The sequence below is a fragment of the Bombus terrestris genome, chromosome 15 (assembly GCF_910591885.1).
Source record: "Bombus terrestris chromosome 15, iyBomTerr1.2, whole genome shotgun sequence".
Classification (NCBI taxonomy): domain Eukaryota; kingdom Metazoa; phylum Arthropoda; class Insecta; order Hymenoptera; family Apidae; genus Bombus; species Bombus terrestris.
The window spans coordinates 6,269,066-6,288,001 of record NC_063283.1 but is presented as its reverse complement, the minus strand read 5'-3'; the positions used below and the strand labels follow the sequence as shown (position 1 = coordinate 6,288,001).

Sequence of the window (18,936 nt, the reverse complement as noted above, 5' to 3'; positions counted from 1 at the left end):
AAAGAAGACTTAACCCTTCTATTTTACTTGATAAATTCAAATAACGAATGGTATTAATCTGTTCATTATTGAAGAATCGACTGACACCAGTTCCTATCGTTAGTACTATAATTCTAGAAATTTCATTATTAATTAGAACGTATTATTATTATTAATTGTCAATGTATACAATCTTGCGACAGTTTACGTTAAATTTACAAAATCCAAAGGTTAAAACCAGCGATAAGTAGCAAGCAAAAACGGTATAATAATTAGTTACAAATAATAAACGAAAATCGTATGGAAGAGGAAGACAAAAATTACCGAAAATAATCACATCCACGATTCTAGCATTAGATCGCAGCTATTCAACCCTTAACTTCTGCAAGCTAAACGAGCGAACCTACTTGAAATTATATTTCGTTTAAGATATTATTACTCGAGTTCTCCTTTTGATCGGACCATCTTCTTCGATCGCTTTCCATCGATCTCATCGATGGCACAAAATCGACGACGACGACTCCATCCAAGTTATGTGCCTCATCCGATAAATTGTCCCGAACGAGGACGTTCTTTCGGCGTCGTTACAAACCTGTCATCCTCGACTTTCACTCGTCGCCCCGCGATACGACGTGTAGTATCGTACTTTGCAAGCTAATTGCATTTTACTTCATTCTGTCGCATCTCTTGGTCGCGCCAATCGGGATCCTATACATTATTCAACGCCAAGGACTCGGTTGTATAATCGTCCACGCTGGCGACATTGTCGAAACGCTGCTTTCACGCGTGCCAGGATTTCCGCGTTTCTGCTGCGTGAACCTGCTCGAAATATGAATCGCTCGTTCATCGGCATCTGTCATCGTTCTTAAACCGTCTTTGCAGTGATTCACGTAACTGGAACCAGTCGTATGTTTTTCCTGGTTCGAGCTAGAGGCATATTAACGCCACAGGAATACGCAATTGTTCAGATTCTAATTCCACATACGTCTATTTTCCATCTTTTTAATTCTATTCTATATTTCTTCATTTACAATGGCTCTTTTGTTATAAATGCAACGTTGCGTCCCAAAAATATAACTGAACTTTTTTTCTCTCAAGTAGATACGTACGTTCTGTTTACGTACATCAATTTTGTTGGAATATCCTGCGTAAAATGTATCAGGATATGTGTGTTTGGAAACGATTAGTTTAGACGATATTTTAACTTCAATTCACCTTAATTTTGTCTACTTTAGCGAGCAAAGGACGAGAAGAATGTCGCTCTACTTCTTTCCTTGCATTTTATACGTGCCTTTAGCGAAGCTGGTCTTAACTTTAACAGTTTTGTATCTTCTTTATGGAAAAATTAGAAGACACGCGTCTCTCTTAATAATTTACAAGAAACAATTTTTTTCGCAATCCAAAAGACGATTAGGTTCCCTCGAGAGATTGAATAAGAAATCAATGTAAGACGGATATCACAATATCAATGTGTCATTCAACTTGCGATAGAGCCAGCTCCAATGCTGCTCAATTTATATTATATTATAATTACATAAAATTTGTCTTGCAAATAGAAATCATAGCTTGTTACAAAAATAAAAAGGACACGCCTTGCACTCGAAAGCTTCTTCTACTTTAATAACTTCCAACCTTCTTCCATCTCATTCTTATCAGATTTTACATCGTACCACACAATCCTCATACCTTGTGGCCTAAATCGTCACATTGTTCTCACGCATACCCTTGCTCTCAGTTATTATTCTGTCTTATACGAACGATCTTACTTTTTAACCGAATTTTGTCATTATGCTCGAGCAAAAAGGCTCTCTTTCCGTCGTCCGTCTCGTCGCTATAAAGCAAACGTCCGAACGCTTGTCGTTAAAAAACCACACTCCGCTCTATCAGATGCCTCAACCTTCCGATTGATCAGACGACGACTAATTAACCGAATCTTGCGATCTTCCGCGAGAGCAGTTTCGCTTTTCAAGTGATCCGAGAAAAATGCGGTCACAAATGCGTCTGGTTACATCAAACGGATATCCAGGGCTTGCACGTGACAAAACTCGAGTTGCATGCGCCGTGATCGAGCTTCTACATTCGCCACAGCGAATGAAGTCGCGCGGCAAGTTCATGAGCATGCACATCCTCGACACAGTGCCGAGTGAAAGTGCCGCCTTTGGCCGTCGGCCACTCTTCTCTTTCACCTTGTCTTTCTTCATCCGCCTTGGCCAAACACCAGCATGTATCACGCTATCTCTCATGGCACTTTGTCTTCCAACCGACTGCTACCATATAACTGTTCATTAAGCGATCGAGCCTCTGCGGCCTGTGATTCCCGAAAGTTCACATCTTGATTCTTATTACTCGATTTCCAAGGTTTGAGGTAATTATCGCGTAGCCAATCGGCAAGAAGCTGTTTCGCTCGCGTAGCGTCTTGTAACACGGTCGATTCGGAAGCTGTATATAGCAGTTTGGATCAGACGAAAGCTTTCTTCTTTCCTTTTCTCGTTTGATAAAATTCTTCGTTTTAACGAGATGGAAATTTAAGCAGACCATTCGATGCAATTCACACGGACGAATTCTATGCGATCGCGATAAATCGTAATCTGCATTTGCAAGACAAGTTTTATGTAATTGTGATAATTATAACGAGATTTAACTAGCGTGGATTCGGATGAATCTCGATAACGATGCCACTCGACTCACCTTCTGAATATTACGATTAGTCCATTTTGGATATAACATAAGCATCTCTGAGACACGTATAAACATCTTCAAAGAGGTTGTTCGATCGTTTCTTTCGATGATTCTAATACGAAGTGTTACGTTCTAAAATATTTCCCAATATCGACAACTAAAAAGAATTACACGAGATACCCTATTGCAGGCTTACCAAACTCATATCCAAAGCTGTGTACACTCGTCGTGTGTTTCTGTCTAGAATTTCTTTAGAGTTAAAACAGCTCTCGGATAAATGGAGAAAAGTATCTATTAAATGATTTATCTTGCGTTTCCTGCCGGCTGAATTAACCAGCGCGACAATAACATCGAAGAAAATTAGAGAATGAAACTGTAATACGTTTCGATCGAATGAAAACTGGGAACGGGTTTTCGGGGCTTGTTAGAACGTTTTTCAGCTGATGTTTCGCAATCGGCGTGAAAGTTTCTCAAAAACCGTGGAAGAAAGAAAGAAAGTACAAAACGCGCGTCGTTTCGACGATAGATCGTACGTTGCCGATCTTTCTCGTTAAAACTCGATCGCCGGTAAAAACCTCCGTTTTTAAATTCAACAGTTTTATACCGCGGCCGTCAAATACGCGACGACACGCGCCTAAGGAAAGAAAGTACGTTTCATGTCTTAGAAAGCAATCCGAGGAGTTACAGGCGCGTCTAACCCTCGATTTACCTGATGCATTCCTCAATGATAATGTGCAAATGGAAATTATGAGAAATGAGACTAATATTTTGCTTTAAAAAATCGAGAGAATGAAAGATGGATACCATTTATTCGTATCTTCCTTTCCTTCTTTCCTTTTTTCCCCGCTGAATAGAAAGCATACACGTACCTACTTATGTCTGTTACGCGTTAACTTTATCTCTGGAAGAGTTTTTAAGACTCTGTTAACTTGCAGAAACGTAAGATGAGATACGTATAGGAGCATGTTGAGACGCTATCTTAATATCGTTTTGCAAATCAATTGGAAAATCATATTTATCATCCTACGTGCGACAAGTTAATGAAACGGCTGGCTTCTCTGATTGCCATATTATACTTCACGATTATCATACGTATCGTGTTTTGCCCTGTGTTTAAAGAATATAAATGATAATACTGGAGACAGATAGATATACGTAATTTCTTAGTTACTGTGAGTGTTGAATTATACGATACGAATAACATTGACAAATATTTCGACACATAGTTTTGCGAATAGAACTTGTTGCAAGAAGCATTAGAATATTTAATCTCTTCGAGAACGAATTTGATAAGACTAAAAGTACAATACAGTCGTGTTTAAATAAAGTTAAGGATAGCGACAATTATTCGAAACATCGAGGAAAATAATAAGGCGATATAGACGCTTTCGTAGATTCTATGAAATACACGATCATTCGATATCTCGCACCGATTTCTACGACGACGTTATTCGCTTAAAATTCCACGATTCATCTCTCTAAGAAACAGAAACGTACGAAGATAATGCAACTGTAAAAGAAATCCAATCTGATTTTAACAATGAGAAAAGAGAATCGTGGGATCGCATCACGCAACACGAGCTATCGCGTGGAATCTATCGAATAATTATTATCGTAATTGGAGCACGGCTGTCTCGCTTTGATTAGTATTGCGTTATAATTACTCCAATCGGTCAGCGTGTCTCTCGATTAACGTGGTTTATTCTTCGAGGATCAGTCATTGAGAATGCAAGATCAGGATCGTGACGCAACAGAAGAATGTTACTAATCAGAGAGTTATCGTAGCTGCTGTCGGATAACGTGCTCCATGTTAGGAACATCAAATTCCGGAAGCCCATTATTACATCGTCCCGCGCTCCATTAGAATCACGACGTTTTTATGGTTAACCAGTTGCTTTTTCTTCCACTTACGTAGATCGTCTGCTCGTATCATTAAGCCGGAGAAAAGTGCATGAAATTGATCTGCTATCGTGATGATAAAAGTGTACGGGTTTCACCGTAGAAGACCTTGGTGAAAGGTCGAGCGAAAGAATCGGAACTTGGAGGAAATTAAAGACGCACGTTGTTTTGTTGCGCGTCGTAGAACTTGTACATTTTCTTCTTTCTTTTTCCATCTTGGGTTTTTCCTTGGGTTTTGTGAAAAATTTCGAGATACAGAGATGTGCATATTAATGCGCGTAATACGTGCAAATGTAAATGTACAAATCGGTAGTTTAATTAATATGCATAGACGTAGTGTACTCGTAATATTTAGCAGGCAAAGCAAATGTTTTAGTAGATTCTATTTCTGTAATTTTCTTTCGAAAAGTATGGATTTGCATAAATATTCATAGTCCAAATATTCATCAAGAATTGTGCTCTTTCTCTTTCCCTTTTTCACTACTATTGCTTACTGTTTCTTTGATAGTTCTTGAAGATTATCGTTGATAATCTTGATTTTTCTTATGGAAACAAAGAAAGCAAGCGAATAGACGAGAAATAGATTAAAGACACAAAACCTTTTAGAATGTTACAGAATAGCGAATCTTATCTTTTGAACTTAACCCAAACGAAGATACTTCTTTTGCAAAGGAACTATGTGTAAACGAAAGGAAATTTGAAATGCGTAAGAGGCATAGAGCATTATATAACATTATACATTTTCCGAAGATTACGAATCTTATTTCTTCAACGTTGCAAATAACATAGTATTTAATGATCAAATTAATCTACGAGATTATCGTCGATAATACTCATTTTTCTCGTGAGTAATTAGACATAGATGACCGTCGTTGTTTCAGGAAGAACGAGCACTGGCCTTTTTGCGTGTCATTGTTATTTTCTAATAGGCAGGGTATTCGCTCGGCGTGGAGAAATTCACATCGGATCCGTTCACATGCAGGAAAATGACGGACTGGGGAATCGTCCTCTGGAAAATCGGCTTGTAGAAAGCCGATTGTCAATGAAGACGTCGCACGCACAGACGCGCTAAAATAATTTAATTCTTCTTTCGCGAGCTCCTGTACATTGCAAGGGATTAGATTGCTGCGTGAAATTTGCGTAACTCGTTTCGCTATTACATCGGAATAAAAATTCCTGTTATGGAAAATGAGATGTTACTTTAACAAAATAATTTCATCGTCTACGACATAAGAATATAATAATCTGTATTTTATGGAAAATATGACTCGATGCAATATAATTGTATTAGGGTTGATTATATTATATAAAATCAAATATCCGTTTTGACAAGTAAAATAAATTCCTATGTAATAATTCTAACATTTTATAACACTTTTTATAGTATACTTATAATATTTCGTAATCGTTTAAAATCAAAGACTACCTGTACGATCCAGTTCTTTTTGTACGACAAATGATCAAGAGAAGAGTATTACATTTCGTTACTGTAACATTCATTTTCGCAAGTAGTTTCTTATCTCGTAATTAAGACATCGAACACGATCTTTAATTACCGTAACAACCAAAAATTACACCGCTACTGTTCTTTATCCGTCATAACATCGTGGGAAAACATTTCCCTAGCTATAACCGCTTAATTTATGGTGCACGTACACGCCATAAATGACACGTGTCAGATGGTCAAACACCGGACAAGATTTTCAAAAGTGAAATCCACGTCAACAGTGTGGACGAGCTGCTTGTTCGACTCGACTCCAGTCTTGTTCTCTGAGTGTTCGCTGAAAATATTAATGAGATGCTGGACCAAACGAGCCTAAGAGATTATTCGGCGGTTTAGAAACTTTCTAAAGATTCATGCCAGATTAGATGAAAGGGGGTGTGTGCGCTCTGTTTTGTTTTGTAACAAAGTATTTCAGAAACATGTTAGATATTATAAAAACAGGTACTTGCCAGTTATGTAACAGAATCTCTCTTCTGATCCTTATTTTCTAATCCGCGTGGTCATGATTTTTCAGATTTCTATTTTCCAAGGTCGTCGTATATTATACAAGCTTTTATCGGCAGATATAGGATATTCTAGAAGAAAAAAATATATTTGTGAGGTACTGTATTTTACTATGTTTCCTTTAAATTTGTAAAATACCATCTTGTACTATGTTTTCTTTAAATCTTACACTTTTTCTTACTATATCCATCGTCGATGAAGACTAAAAAATTCAATTACGGTTTATGTTATTCGGTCGATCCAATTTCTATTATTTAATAATATTTAACGTAAGAGATCTCTTTTTGAATTGTTGTACGTCGAATATATTACACCTCTTTATATTCCTTTGCATCGTTGAACTTTCTTCATCGTTGACTATTTTCCCCTGGTAATTATCTGCAACATAATACAACAGTAACAACTTATATTTTGCTTAAAATATGCTGTCAGTCGTAGATTAGATAATAAGATAAATATAGCTGCGTGACAAATTTCGAAGCATACGTTCTATGGTAACCATAAGCGTAAAAGAGTGAAATCGATAATGCAAATGTTGGACATGCTGGTTGCGTGTCGTTTTATGAGTTCCATGCTGTTCAAACTGAATTCACAATTAGGATTCTTAAATAATCACTTTCTTTGCATACTTTCCCCCTTTGTCATTTTTTTTTTTTTTTTTTAATTTAACAGGCCCATTAACCACGAAACACATTTCTACTATATTTTGTAGAAATTCTTTAAAAAATAGGTATCACTTTTTAATCAAACGCAAATGAAAATCATTCTTTCCAATAAAAATAACGAAATCATAATTTTAATCTAAGTAGAGAAGAATAATGCGAACGAACAACAACTTTATTCACACGAACGGAACACGAGGCACATTGTAAGCAAATTCATCTTCCACTCGCAGCATTAATTTCAGGACTGTAACTTAAAGATATTCCATCGTTTTCTGCATTCCAGATTATATAGATTATTTTTATCTCGTGCATACACCACTTTACAAAACTTCTTCGTTTTATACATCCTAGATTACATCCAAGATAACTAGACTATTACAAAACGACTACTAATAGTAAGTCCATAAAGTAGACAACAGCAAAGGTAAATTGCAAAACATCCCTCTTTCGAACTAAAATTCTATGAAAGAGAAATTGAACAAATTATTGGAATAAATTTTGTCTTTGTAATTAAACGTCTTATTATTTAAATGGAATATATTATACTACACGATAGTGCGTTATTTCAATTCAATAAACGTTCGTCCATTCATTACTCCATATGAAATTCCATGAAAGAGAAAACCTGGAGAAATTACTATCCTTCCTGCGCTTTTATTTTATAGTTTCCAAATTATATTCAAAATAATCAATCCACTATGCTCGATGCTATATTTTTAATACAAATACCAATATTATGCTTCTAATACAAATTTGCACCGATATTCTTCTAAAATAATATTCCACGAAGGGAAAATCTCACAACAATCAGCTTGCTTCCTGTACATTTTTATTTCATACGTCCTACATTACATATTCGAATTAATCGGATCATTGCAAAACAGCTAATTAAATCTACGAAGAAGAGAAGAGTAAAACCAAACTAGAAAATCCCTCTCTTGCAAAATAAAATCCAACGAAGAAGCAATTTATAGAATTATGGAAATATTTACCAAAAAAAAGGACAATTCTGTACAAAAATGAAAACCCTGTCCAAACTTATGGTACTTATGTCCTACTCCTAATATCAATAGCCATCAACGTCCATCCTGCAAAATTAATTTCCCCATTCATAGACCACAAAGGCTACCATCAACCAAGCCACTTCTACGAATCCTTCATTATCCCATCTCACGATCCGAATATTTGTACACGTCGCTTTGTTATACGCTACTCGATGCATCTGCGTGCGAACTCTTCCCAAAGTGGCACTTTCATCAGAAATGTCAAGAGTCACACGAGATACCACAAGACGGTATTCATACAGATGCAATATTCGTACAGCTGAATTTTTCTCTTTTGGACACGCGGTCGACGCTCGGCTCGTTAAACGCACGAAACGCCGACGTTGTAACGTCGTTGGCGAACAGAGGCGTTTCATCCCGAGCCCCGCAGGCATTCCTTCGCCGGCCAGAAATGAAAATTGCTTTTCCTTTTCGGTCGTAGTTGCATTAACGACTGGTGTGAAAGTTCGCCGCTGAGGTAACATCCACTAGAACACAAGGCAACTTACGACCTAACGAAGGTGTGGTTTCAAACGCATTCAAACGGATGATCTGTTTCTCAACTGTAAGACAGCCTACCTCTCTCGAAAAGCCACTTTGTATCAGAACAATAACCCGCCTTCCTTTTACATCTTTGCACCTTTTACACCGTGAGACAGCATCGCTGATTATTCTTCTCCTTTTTTTCATTAGCAAACTGAGCTGCAATACTGGCGAAACATCTTTGTTTACGTCCACGTGCATTCCCTCGTCCTCCGATATATATTTTTTATTTATTTCATTTAAGATTGCGTCGACCATTCTTGTGGTCAGTAGCGATCGCGATTGGCGAGATATATAACAAGAATATTTTAAAAAAGCAAGTAAGAAAAATTGCGGATTGAAATAATAGCATCTATACATTCTGAACGTGTATCATACACAGTGAAATTGCAGTACGATACGGTATTAATTAATCTAAACTTAAATGAATACGATGCAGTGTATGTTAGACGTCGATCGCTTACAATGTCGTAATTGGTGATGTACAAATTAATATCTTTGAAGGAACAAGGAAGGTTTTCGCAATGCTTTTTACGATTTCGACATGTCTGAATCTGATTTGGGAAGTTTAATTTAATTTTGTATTAGGGAACGTTATTATCATTGAAGAAGACTATCTACTGACAGGATACAGTTACAGTGTCTGCGCTTATTCGGCTCATTCTTAGTTATAATTATAATGGAAATGGAAATTGTATTACGTATTTCTTAAAATGTAACGTAACTGAGAAGTTGAAAAGCATTGGTACGAAGGTTTTTACTTCTCTCAAGTGCGAAATAAGTTGAGAATGCGGTGTCATTATCCGTAATAATCTAGCGTGGGTAAAAGGTTTGCGTTGAAATTTCTTGCGTATTCTTTGCGTTTATGCAAATTATCGTCCCTGCTATGCCGAAAGAAACTACAAAAGTAAGAATTATTTGGTGTTTAATTTTTCCTCTTTTTTTCTTTACACAGCTATTCAGTTAGAGAAATAGAATAATTCACGATCGTAAATTTCAGCGAGTAACAAGCACCCTGCTTAGATAAAGATCCGCGATAATAACAGGAATCAGCTATAATCGAAGCGAAAATTTCAATTACATTTTACCTTGTTCCATATCCTTTTTTTTCTTCTAATAGAAATTGCCAGTGGATTTTATACTTTTCAACCTACTTTCTAGCATTAGAAAATACGTTGTTCGAAAATAGGCTCATTGAATAATTGCGTGATATTTGCTTCGGATCGAATTAAGAATTATTATAGCGTGAAACAGTTGTGAATAAGTATAGGCGAATCGAAGTATGAATGATCGCGTATCGTAAAAACATGTAGCAAGAAAGTGGCATACATTATAGCCGTTGTAATGAGAAACAACGATGAAGGCCGATATTCAATATTTTATAGTGTGTGAGCATTGTTCGTTCAACCATGAACTGTATTTGATTTTTAATTACTGAATTACTCCAGGAATATTATTCTCCTTGCATATGTAACTCTAGAACATTGAAGAGTGTTAAAACCTGAATGAAAAAGATCTAACAAATAAAAGGTAGAAAATCTAAAAACACTTACCGGATCATAAATTATATCCTGTTGCGGTAATTAATAAATTATTCCATAATTAATGCCTTATTTTATTAACGATTATTAATCGAATATTCGATTGTCATAACGATACTTTATTGATAAAGTATTTTTATTATTTATTAACGAACAGTCTATTGTTTATTGATCTTCAGAGGTATACTAATCAACTAACAAGTTGAAAGACGACAGAAAAATTTGTTAATATCTCATTCTTCTATCTTAAACACGTAATACACGCGACAAATTTTCGCACGCTTATACAGGCATTCCTTCCATAATTATGTAAAAACGGAATTACGTCTCGTATTCTTCATCGGACGAAAGTCCTGTCGAAGTTCGACATTTCTAAAAAGAGAAAATCATTGTGAAACGTCCAGATGTTTCAACAGAATTTATTCATACACGTCGTACGAGTTTATAAAGTAGTGCTCTTCGATCAATTAGTGAACGACGGAAACAGCCGCCAATAAATTTCCTCTTAGGTGATCGCGTATGCGTAGGAACTTTCGGATTCTCTCTATTTATCGATGTGACATACGTCCGTTAGTTGAGATTATTTAGCTGAAATATCTTTTTCCTTTTTTTTTTTTTTTTTTTTTTTTGTAAGTTCTGTATCTTTAATTAATAAATTCTATTAATAAATCGTGGTATTCAATGTCACTTTAATATGAGTCATAGAAGAGTTTAAAATAAACATGTGATATACCTTTGAGAAGTGTCCTGAATATTTTAGAAGAATTTTCAATAAGCTCTAATAATTCCTGAATTTTTTTTCGAAATTAATTTGCCTTTTGACACATGGGATGTCTAGTTTCAAATAGGGCATCTATAGTGTGTTGTATAATGCGAAGAATGTTTCTTGTGTAATTTAAATGATATTAAAATTATCTTCTTATGGGAATATGAAAGTTTTAAGAACTAAGCAGATGACCTGTTTAAAGAGCAACATTCTTTGTTATATTTTCTCTATCGAAATTATTTCAATAATATAGACCTGACAGATAATTATTAAATTTCGATAATGCATTTTCTTTGGTTTAAAATCTAATTAATGGTCAATATTCTTATGTAACGTTGCAGGTAACGCTAGTGTTTCTATTGGCGACAGTGTCGATCACCCTGACGAACTCTCAAGAGACAGGGATCCCTGACAAGAGTTTGGATGTGACCCAAGCACCAATAAAACTGGACAAAAACCTTCGCCGAGCTCTCTTGAAAGCCCTGACCGACTTAGAGGCCGAATCTGCTGAGCAGCGCAAAGAGGAATCGGAAAGCATCGCTCAAAGAGACACGAGCGCCTTTGAGGTTGTAGCAAAGCAGAATCTGAACGATGATCTTGGCGCGCAGAAAACTAAGTTCTCGTTCAAGAGTTTCCCAAGCGACGACGATATACCGAGCGAAGATAAACTGCAGAATTCTAGTTTCATCGACGCCGTTCATTACGTAACTTTGAAGTCACCAATAATGAACATCGAGAAAGCCACGCAAGAAGACGCTAGGAGCTTCCATGTACAAAACGTGATACTACCGGTGAAAAATCCAGCGAACTTCGGAATTAAAACCGAACCCAAGGTGCAACAGAAAGAGAAAACGACACAAGCCACGTTTTCAGTGCATAAAGTGGAGAGCTTAACTTTGAAACCAGCAACTGAGATCTCTGAGAGTTTAGCAGGAAGCGCTTCCAATGGAATTGCCACTGCCAATGCCTTGGTTGCTCCAAAACCAACTGAAATCACTCCTACAGTGTCAACAAGAAAGAACGTAACAGTGATCGAGTCTAACGACTCTAAAGACAAAACAGAGGAAGTTAAGATTTTCCAGGCACCCTTGGTAGCAGCGTTTACCGTGCAACAGGATGAACAAGGTGTACCCAAAAGCGTGGTTCCAATATTTAGATCTCCCAACGATGGACAAGCGCTAACTCTCCAAGAGCAGTTGGAATTTAAACAGCAGCTTCTGGAGAAGCAATTGGCAGAACTTCAGCAGCAACAGATCCAGCAGACACAGTTTTTGGTGAGGCAACAGCAATTGTACGAGCAACAACTGAGACAGAAGCAACAGCACCAGTTTTATCTGCAGGAACAAGCTAGAATTAAGCAACTAGAGGAACAAGCTAGGATTAAACAATTAGAAGAACAAACTAGAATCAAACAATTGGAGGAGCAAACTAAACTGAAACGACTGGAAGAACAGGCTAGATTCAAACAGTTAGAGGAGCAACGTTTTAAGTTTGAGGAGCAGAGACTGAATAGATTCCAGCCTCAGCGTCCTATACCTCAAAAGCAGTCCTTCTTTGAACAGAGCAATAACATCTTAAGCTTCCAGCCTCCTGTTGAATCGAACGTTCACCTGCAGCCTAGTTTGGCTCTGGAAGTACCAAACGTTGACGCGTCTCCAGCTTTCCAGTCAACTTTCCAACCAGACCAACGTCTGCAACCATTCAGACAACAGCCACAGGCACACCATCAGCTTCAACAACAGCAACTGCCGCAGTTACCTCAACCACAGCAATTGCAACAATTGCAACAACTTCCGCAACCTCAACAGTTGCAACCACCCCAGCAGCACCAGAGACTGCAACAGAGCTTCGGCTCTTTCTCGAACGATTTCCAGCCTTCGTTGACACCTGCGTCGAGGTTTAATAGACAGGAAGCCTTTAATTCTATTGGAAATTTTGGATTCAACGTGGACAATAAAGCGAATACCGCAAATGTTCGCTTTAATCCTCCACACAGGACTCCAGGGAACTTCTTTTCTTTCACGCAGTTCAAGTCTCAGGCGCACCCTCCCACGCCGGCCAGGCAGATTCAACAGCTTCTTTATCAGTCTGGAATAGCCGGAGATCCGAACAATGCGCAAGGGATTGGAAGTCCTGAAGATTTAAACATCGTTTCCAAAGTTCTGGCATTGAACGTGGGCGCCGTGCCGAATAAGAATTAGTTCATGACCGTCATTGGAGAAGACATCCGCGCGAAGAAAGAAGAAGGAGAAGGCTGAAGTTAGACGAGTCATGTAAATCGCTGCAGGACGATATTAGCAAGGTGAAATCAAGCTCCCACTTTTTCCCTTCCTTATCCTCTTTAGCCGCCTTCTTCATCTCCAATCTAACGTATGTACCGTGTACGAATTTTTCTCTAGATAGTGATGGCGAAAATGTCGTGTTAATTCGTATTCATATTTATCTTCGAATAGATAGAAGTTGGAGATGTTTTATTAGTTAAATTTCCGGTCGTCATTAGATATTTGGTTTCTTTCTCGATATTGGTACATGAATATTAAAGATTAGATACTGATTATAGTAGAACTTCATTTAACTGAACTCATTGGAGAATAAATGGCAACTAAGAAACAGCATTCCGATAGAAAAGGAATAATAATTCATTGAAAATAGACAACGAAAAAACGAGAGAATTTATAATACTAATATATTTTATATCTTGCCTGAATCACGTGCTACGTTATGAAAGGATTAATCAAACTTCTCGCGTTTTAATATCGAGTCATTCATAGGATCAAAGATACAGACTATACTCGTACGAAAATCCACTTTTAACTCTGCATTTAATTTCAAACTAAGAATTCCTGAATACAAATTGCATGCGATATTTTGCACAAAAAAGATATGAATATTTTGAGATAAATAGCTAATACTCATGGAAAAAATTATATACCGCAAGGGGGTTAATAATTCAATTACCGATACTAGTTCGACCAACGGTAAAAATTCGGAATAACGTCGGTTATTCGCCAAGATATTTTCTGTCCGAAGGTTTCGTCGGATGGAATGCATCAGGTGTATTGCAATCAACGAGCATGAGCGCGATCTCGAGCAATTCCGAGTGAAATCGAACCGAAACCGTTCGCATAACAACCGTGCAACAACTCACTGATCCCAAGGTGCGTGGGATCGAAACAATTCCCGAAGAAAAACGCGACTTTCCACCGGTGTCATCGCAATAAGGAAGTCCTTAACAGATCTTGATGATATTAATTAAAATCGAGAAGATTTTTAGCTTAAGGATTCATTCGTTTGCACCACACGCATAAATTATGGGAATTACATAACCTTAAATCCGCGTTACAACACGCAGATTCTGTACATAATCGCACGATCCCTTATACCCTAACCTCAATTTCGCTTTCTTTCTCCTCGTTTCCTTCTCTTTTTCTCTCTTCATCTTTCTCTCTTTATCTTCCTCTCCTCTTCTCCACTATTGTACTATCAAGTTTCGTCACGGTTGTCCGTGAAATGTGCTCAATCGTAAAGAACCGAGCACCGTGAAATTCCTTTACGGTCTGCGTGGAGGCTCGAAACTGAGTTTTTCGTTGATGGGATACTGATCGGTGTAAAGATAGCGTGGAGGGATTTAGACGGTGTTCGAGGGACTTTACTGGTAATAATTATTGTTAATGTAAGACGTGCAAGGAATAAGAGGATGGCGAGTAACTTGCAGAGTATCAAGGAAGGTATTTGTTGGTCAAACGTGGTGTCGGTGGTGGAAAATAAATAATTATCGCCCCTTATATGTTTTTGTTACAAAAAAGATTAGATTATAACGAATACTATTTCTTAATTAAATTTTAATTCACTATAGAATCAGAGATTTCATTGATACTGATGTAACCATTAGTCGATTAATATAATGATTCCTGGATTTCAGATTAAGAAAATTAGCTACAACTCTGTTCCCTTGCTAGAAAATAAAATTTTGTTTCTAGGAGGTTAATTAAAATACGAAATGCTATCATACTTCAAGTACTTTTTGAAATTATAAAAACAATGGTGCGTTACTAGGGAAACTATAGTTGTTAAAACTTCTAAAATACATATTACGATACAGGTGGATTATAATTCTTTAAGAAGAAAGACAAATAATCTTATTAGAAAAAATCTCATATCTTTCCGTTTGAAACTGATAAAATTTTTACTCAAGTTTCATACTAAAATTTCAAAAACCTTGGCACAATTTTCAAATCGCTAAATCCACAGATCGCTAATGCCACAGATGTGAATATTAATTAGTCATTTGTTTTCCACCGCCGAGCACGATTTTTCATCAAAAGGAACAATAGCAAATACAAAAGAGACCTATAACCACTCTGCACAACAGCCAAAGCCAAAATTCTTGTGCAATCAAGTTTTTTTTGCATCATCGCGTTAAAATCGTCTCTATTTCACAGCAGTCAATATAAGATGTTTCTGCTACAACGAATAATCATAATATACACGATAAGACAGCAGTTTAGATAAAATGTTTCTGCAACGACGAACAACCATACTATACACGATAACACGCAGTATAACTACTGCCCCGGCCGAGGCCATTATTTATCTAGATGTACTTACTAGTTATATGTAGTCTGTTTCAATAGTAATAAGATTGCTTGCCTTATAAGTCCAGGTTTATGGTTCTAATTAGATCTAAGTAAATTAATATGATCTTTGAAGCACATTAAAGTGTTTTGGTTATATAAAAGTTTGGTATATATCATTTATTTGATGAAAGAATTTTTTTTATAGATTTTTATGAGATTTTTTAATGGAAAAATATGTGAGTGGGTGTGTTTGAAGTTTTATATATTTTTTTAATTGGTACTTACAATTACGGTCTAAACTCTAAACATAAACAAAACGAAAGTCTAATACTATAATACGTTAGTCGTATATGGTCAGAAATTGTGAACAATCAACTGTGCAAAGTTATAATAATATATACAGTAAAATAGAAAGAACCTCTACGAATCTACTAAAGACAAGAAATAACAAATTATGAAGTTACTCTTGCAACAGACTACGCATACAGTGTGTTCGATTTAAGTGTATACGCGTTAATATTTCTCTAACTATAAAAGTACACAAAATTTTTCCTACAAAATTTGATTCGATGGAAAAGTAGAAATAGAACTTTTAATCAATAATATATTCCATTTTTGCTAATCTACTGAACATTTCAAGGCGCGTTTAACAGCTTATATTAAACCGCATCTTTGAACAAAAATTTATTAAATATCCCTCTAAGTATTAATACCTAGTTTGAGTAATATTATTTACTCATACTTTAGAAACAATAGAGTGATAATATCCTAAAACACGTTTATTTGGAAAATAACAGCTATATATTTAGTTAATTAGTGTTTCTATTCGACTTACAAATAATTCCATACCATTCAACTATTCTTATAAAATGTGACATATATATCAGTGACATATATTAAATTCATGTAATATCTATCCCTCCTGAACCTGTCAAACAAGTTAGGTTAAAGAAATAGTAGCGTGTATACAATGAAAACGAACATTCTAAAAAGTATCTAAACCGCCGGACGTCGGCACTGCGAGAATTCAACTCTCCTGAGATCAAGGGTCTCGCAAAATCGTGCATCCAGCCATGCTTCAGAATTGAAAATACCTCGCCGACTGTAAATAAACTTTCGCCACGAAAGACGCCTCACAATACCACCAGGGAAGAGTCGCAGGGCAAGTGTGTGTACGTGCATGTCCTCAATTTCACAAACGTTTGGCATAGATTCGTGATTTTCTCTCTGGCGTACGGATCGATGGATCTCGTGTGACCTGAGAGCCGACGTAAATCGATATTCAGGAAACGATAAGTTGGGCTTACTTGTTATTATTAATGCTAGAATTACCAAACCAGTCAAAATAATTGTTCTTATAATTGCTACAAATAACTGATTAGATGAATAACAAGAAATGTGAAAATTGGCTATAGTACACTATAAGATAATAAAACAATTGGTAATTCTTTTATGAAAATATTTGGATAAATACCACAATAGTATTTGATGAGATATCTTTTCAGTTGTAGTAAATATATTATAGTTGAGTACATATTAGAGGTTGGTAATTCCAGTATGAGATTAATTGTACTTTATGTCATAGAATTATCAAACTTGAGTCTTCTTTGTGTAATAATTTTGCTCAGATAGGGATTATTCAATCCCTGAAAGCATCAGTTTTGATAATTATATGATATTAAACCGTGAAAATTTAAACTAAAGAACAATGGCAATTATTTGCGAATAATATTATAAATATGAAGATCTATATTTATAAAAGAAAATAATCTCTTTTTTAAGTTTGTATTCCTGTTGAAAATTTTGGGAATTGTTTGTAAGGAGGACAACGAAACGAAACGTGTGTGGGAAGCACTTTATGCGAGACGAATGAAGAGGAATTTATACAGCGAAAACAAAAGCGTGTATAGGTTGTTTTTCAACGTGTGTTAAGACTTGAACTTATGTTAAAAGTTAATATATAACATTAGAATAGATAATGTTAGACGTAATCGACAAGTTTTGCTTGTAATTTATCTGACGCCAAACTATTACAATTCTTTGTAAAAATGTTAATAAACTAATTCGTTTAAAAAAGTAATATATCACTCATTCCATTCGTACGTAACAGTAAAATAACTTCTCTTTTAAGAAGTAAAATTATTTTTTTATAATAATGAATTTCATAATCTTTAGGTTATTTTCACTGATTTTATAAATTTAATCTTCTATAGATCTTTGATAATGAAAGATTGATAATAAAAGATATAATGCCAACAATGTCGAATAAAAGAATGGTATTTTGGCTTTATTAACGTTACTAGGATCTAATATTAAAATGAAATTATTATAACAGAGAATTTAAGAACTTATTTGACTGGTCATTACAAGTTAGAAGATCATATTGTGAATATTGAATTTCATTCATGCAATACGTATTATCTGTTCATTTGAGACGGATTAGACAATGTGTAATTAGAAAATAATATTCAATTTTACACCCACTATGGAAACGCAGATAGATACTAATGCCATCTACGATGGTTGTGATAAAACGTAACAAAACAAATATGGCAGAAGACAAGATTGGTTCATTGGAAGAGGAAGCTTTGAAACGAAAAGAACGCTTGCAAGCTTTGAAAAAGAAAACCGAGGATAACAAAGAAAACCAAAATGATAGTGCTAGTACGTTACCAAAGTGAGTTTCGTTGTTCTTCTTTTAAGTGATTGTAATTTCTAAATGTAACCTCATCTAACCTCAACTAACCTCTAAAGATCGATACTTATTTTTGTATTTGTTCACTTTATCGCCACAGACCGAAATTTCGGAGTTATAAACCACAGGATGACAGTCTTAAGGACAAGGTATTAGAAGATGCACAGCCAGGTAATGTTGAAGAAGAAGTACAAGATCAATTAAGCGCTGCAGTTACGAAAGTTGTCATTGAGGAGCTTGTAAGTAATTGTTTACAATAGATCAAAGTATTTGTTGTTATTTGATATTTATTTAATTACAATCTTTTAGGATATTAGCAATCTTGCTCCCAGGAAACCAGATTGGGATTTGAAGCGGGATGTTGCAAAGAAATTAGAAAAATTAGAAAGGAGAACTCAAAAAGCGATAGCTGAGCTTATAAGAGATCGTCTTAAGCAAGAGCAGCATGATTGGGCTGCTGTGGTAAATGTGGCAACCAACGATCAGACGAAGAATAATCCTTAGGAAGTTTTAAATCTTTTATAAAATTTTAATAATTTTG

The 18,936-nt window shown here is 35.9% G+C and overlaps 2 protein-coding genes across 5 annotated transcripts in view; both read left to right on the top strand.

Annotated features, from left to right (window-relative positions):
• Positions 1-18,530, top strand: part of LOC105666599 (signal transducer and activator of transcription C-like) — a 23,199-nt gene extending 4,669 nt beyond the window's left edge. For 3 of the 4 annotated variants that reach the window (XM_020866922.2, XM_048412543.1, XM_048412544.1), the window contains exons 4-5: positions 11,465-18,377; positions 18,496-18,530. In XM_020866922.2, coding sequence (XP_020722581.1) covers positions 11,465-13,324 — 1,860 coding nt within the window. In that variant the 3' untranslated portion in view covers positions 13,325-18,377; positions 18,496-18,530. The remainder of the gene's footprint in view (positions 1-11,464; positions 18,378-18,495) is intronic. The other variant, XM_048412545.1, reaches the window with a different exon arrangement.
• On the top strand, positions 18,250-18,899 carry LOC100649003 (coiled-coil domain-containing protein 12). The gene is made up of 3 exons (XM_003401398.4): positions 18,250-18,377; positions 18,496-18,634; positions 18,705-18,899. Exons 1-3 carry the CDS (start codon positions 18,250-18,252, stop codon positions 18,897-18,899), a joined length of 462 nt encoding a protein of 153 aa, XP_003401446.3.
• Positions 18,900-18,936: the final 37 nt, after the last annotated feature.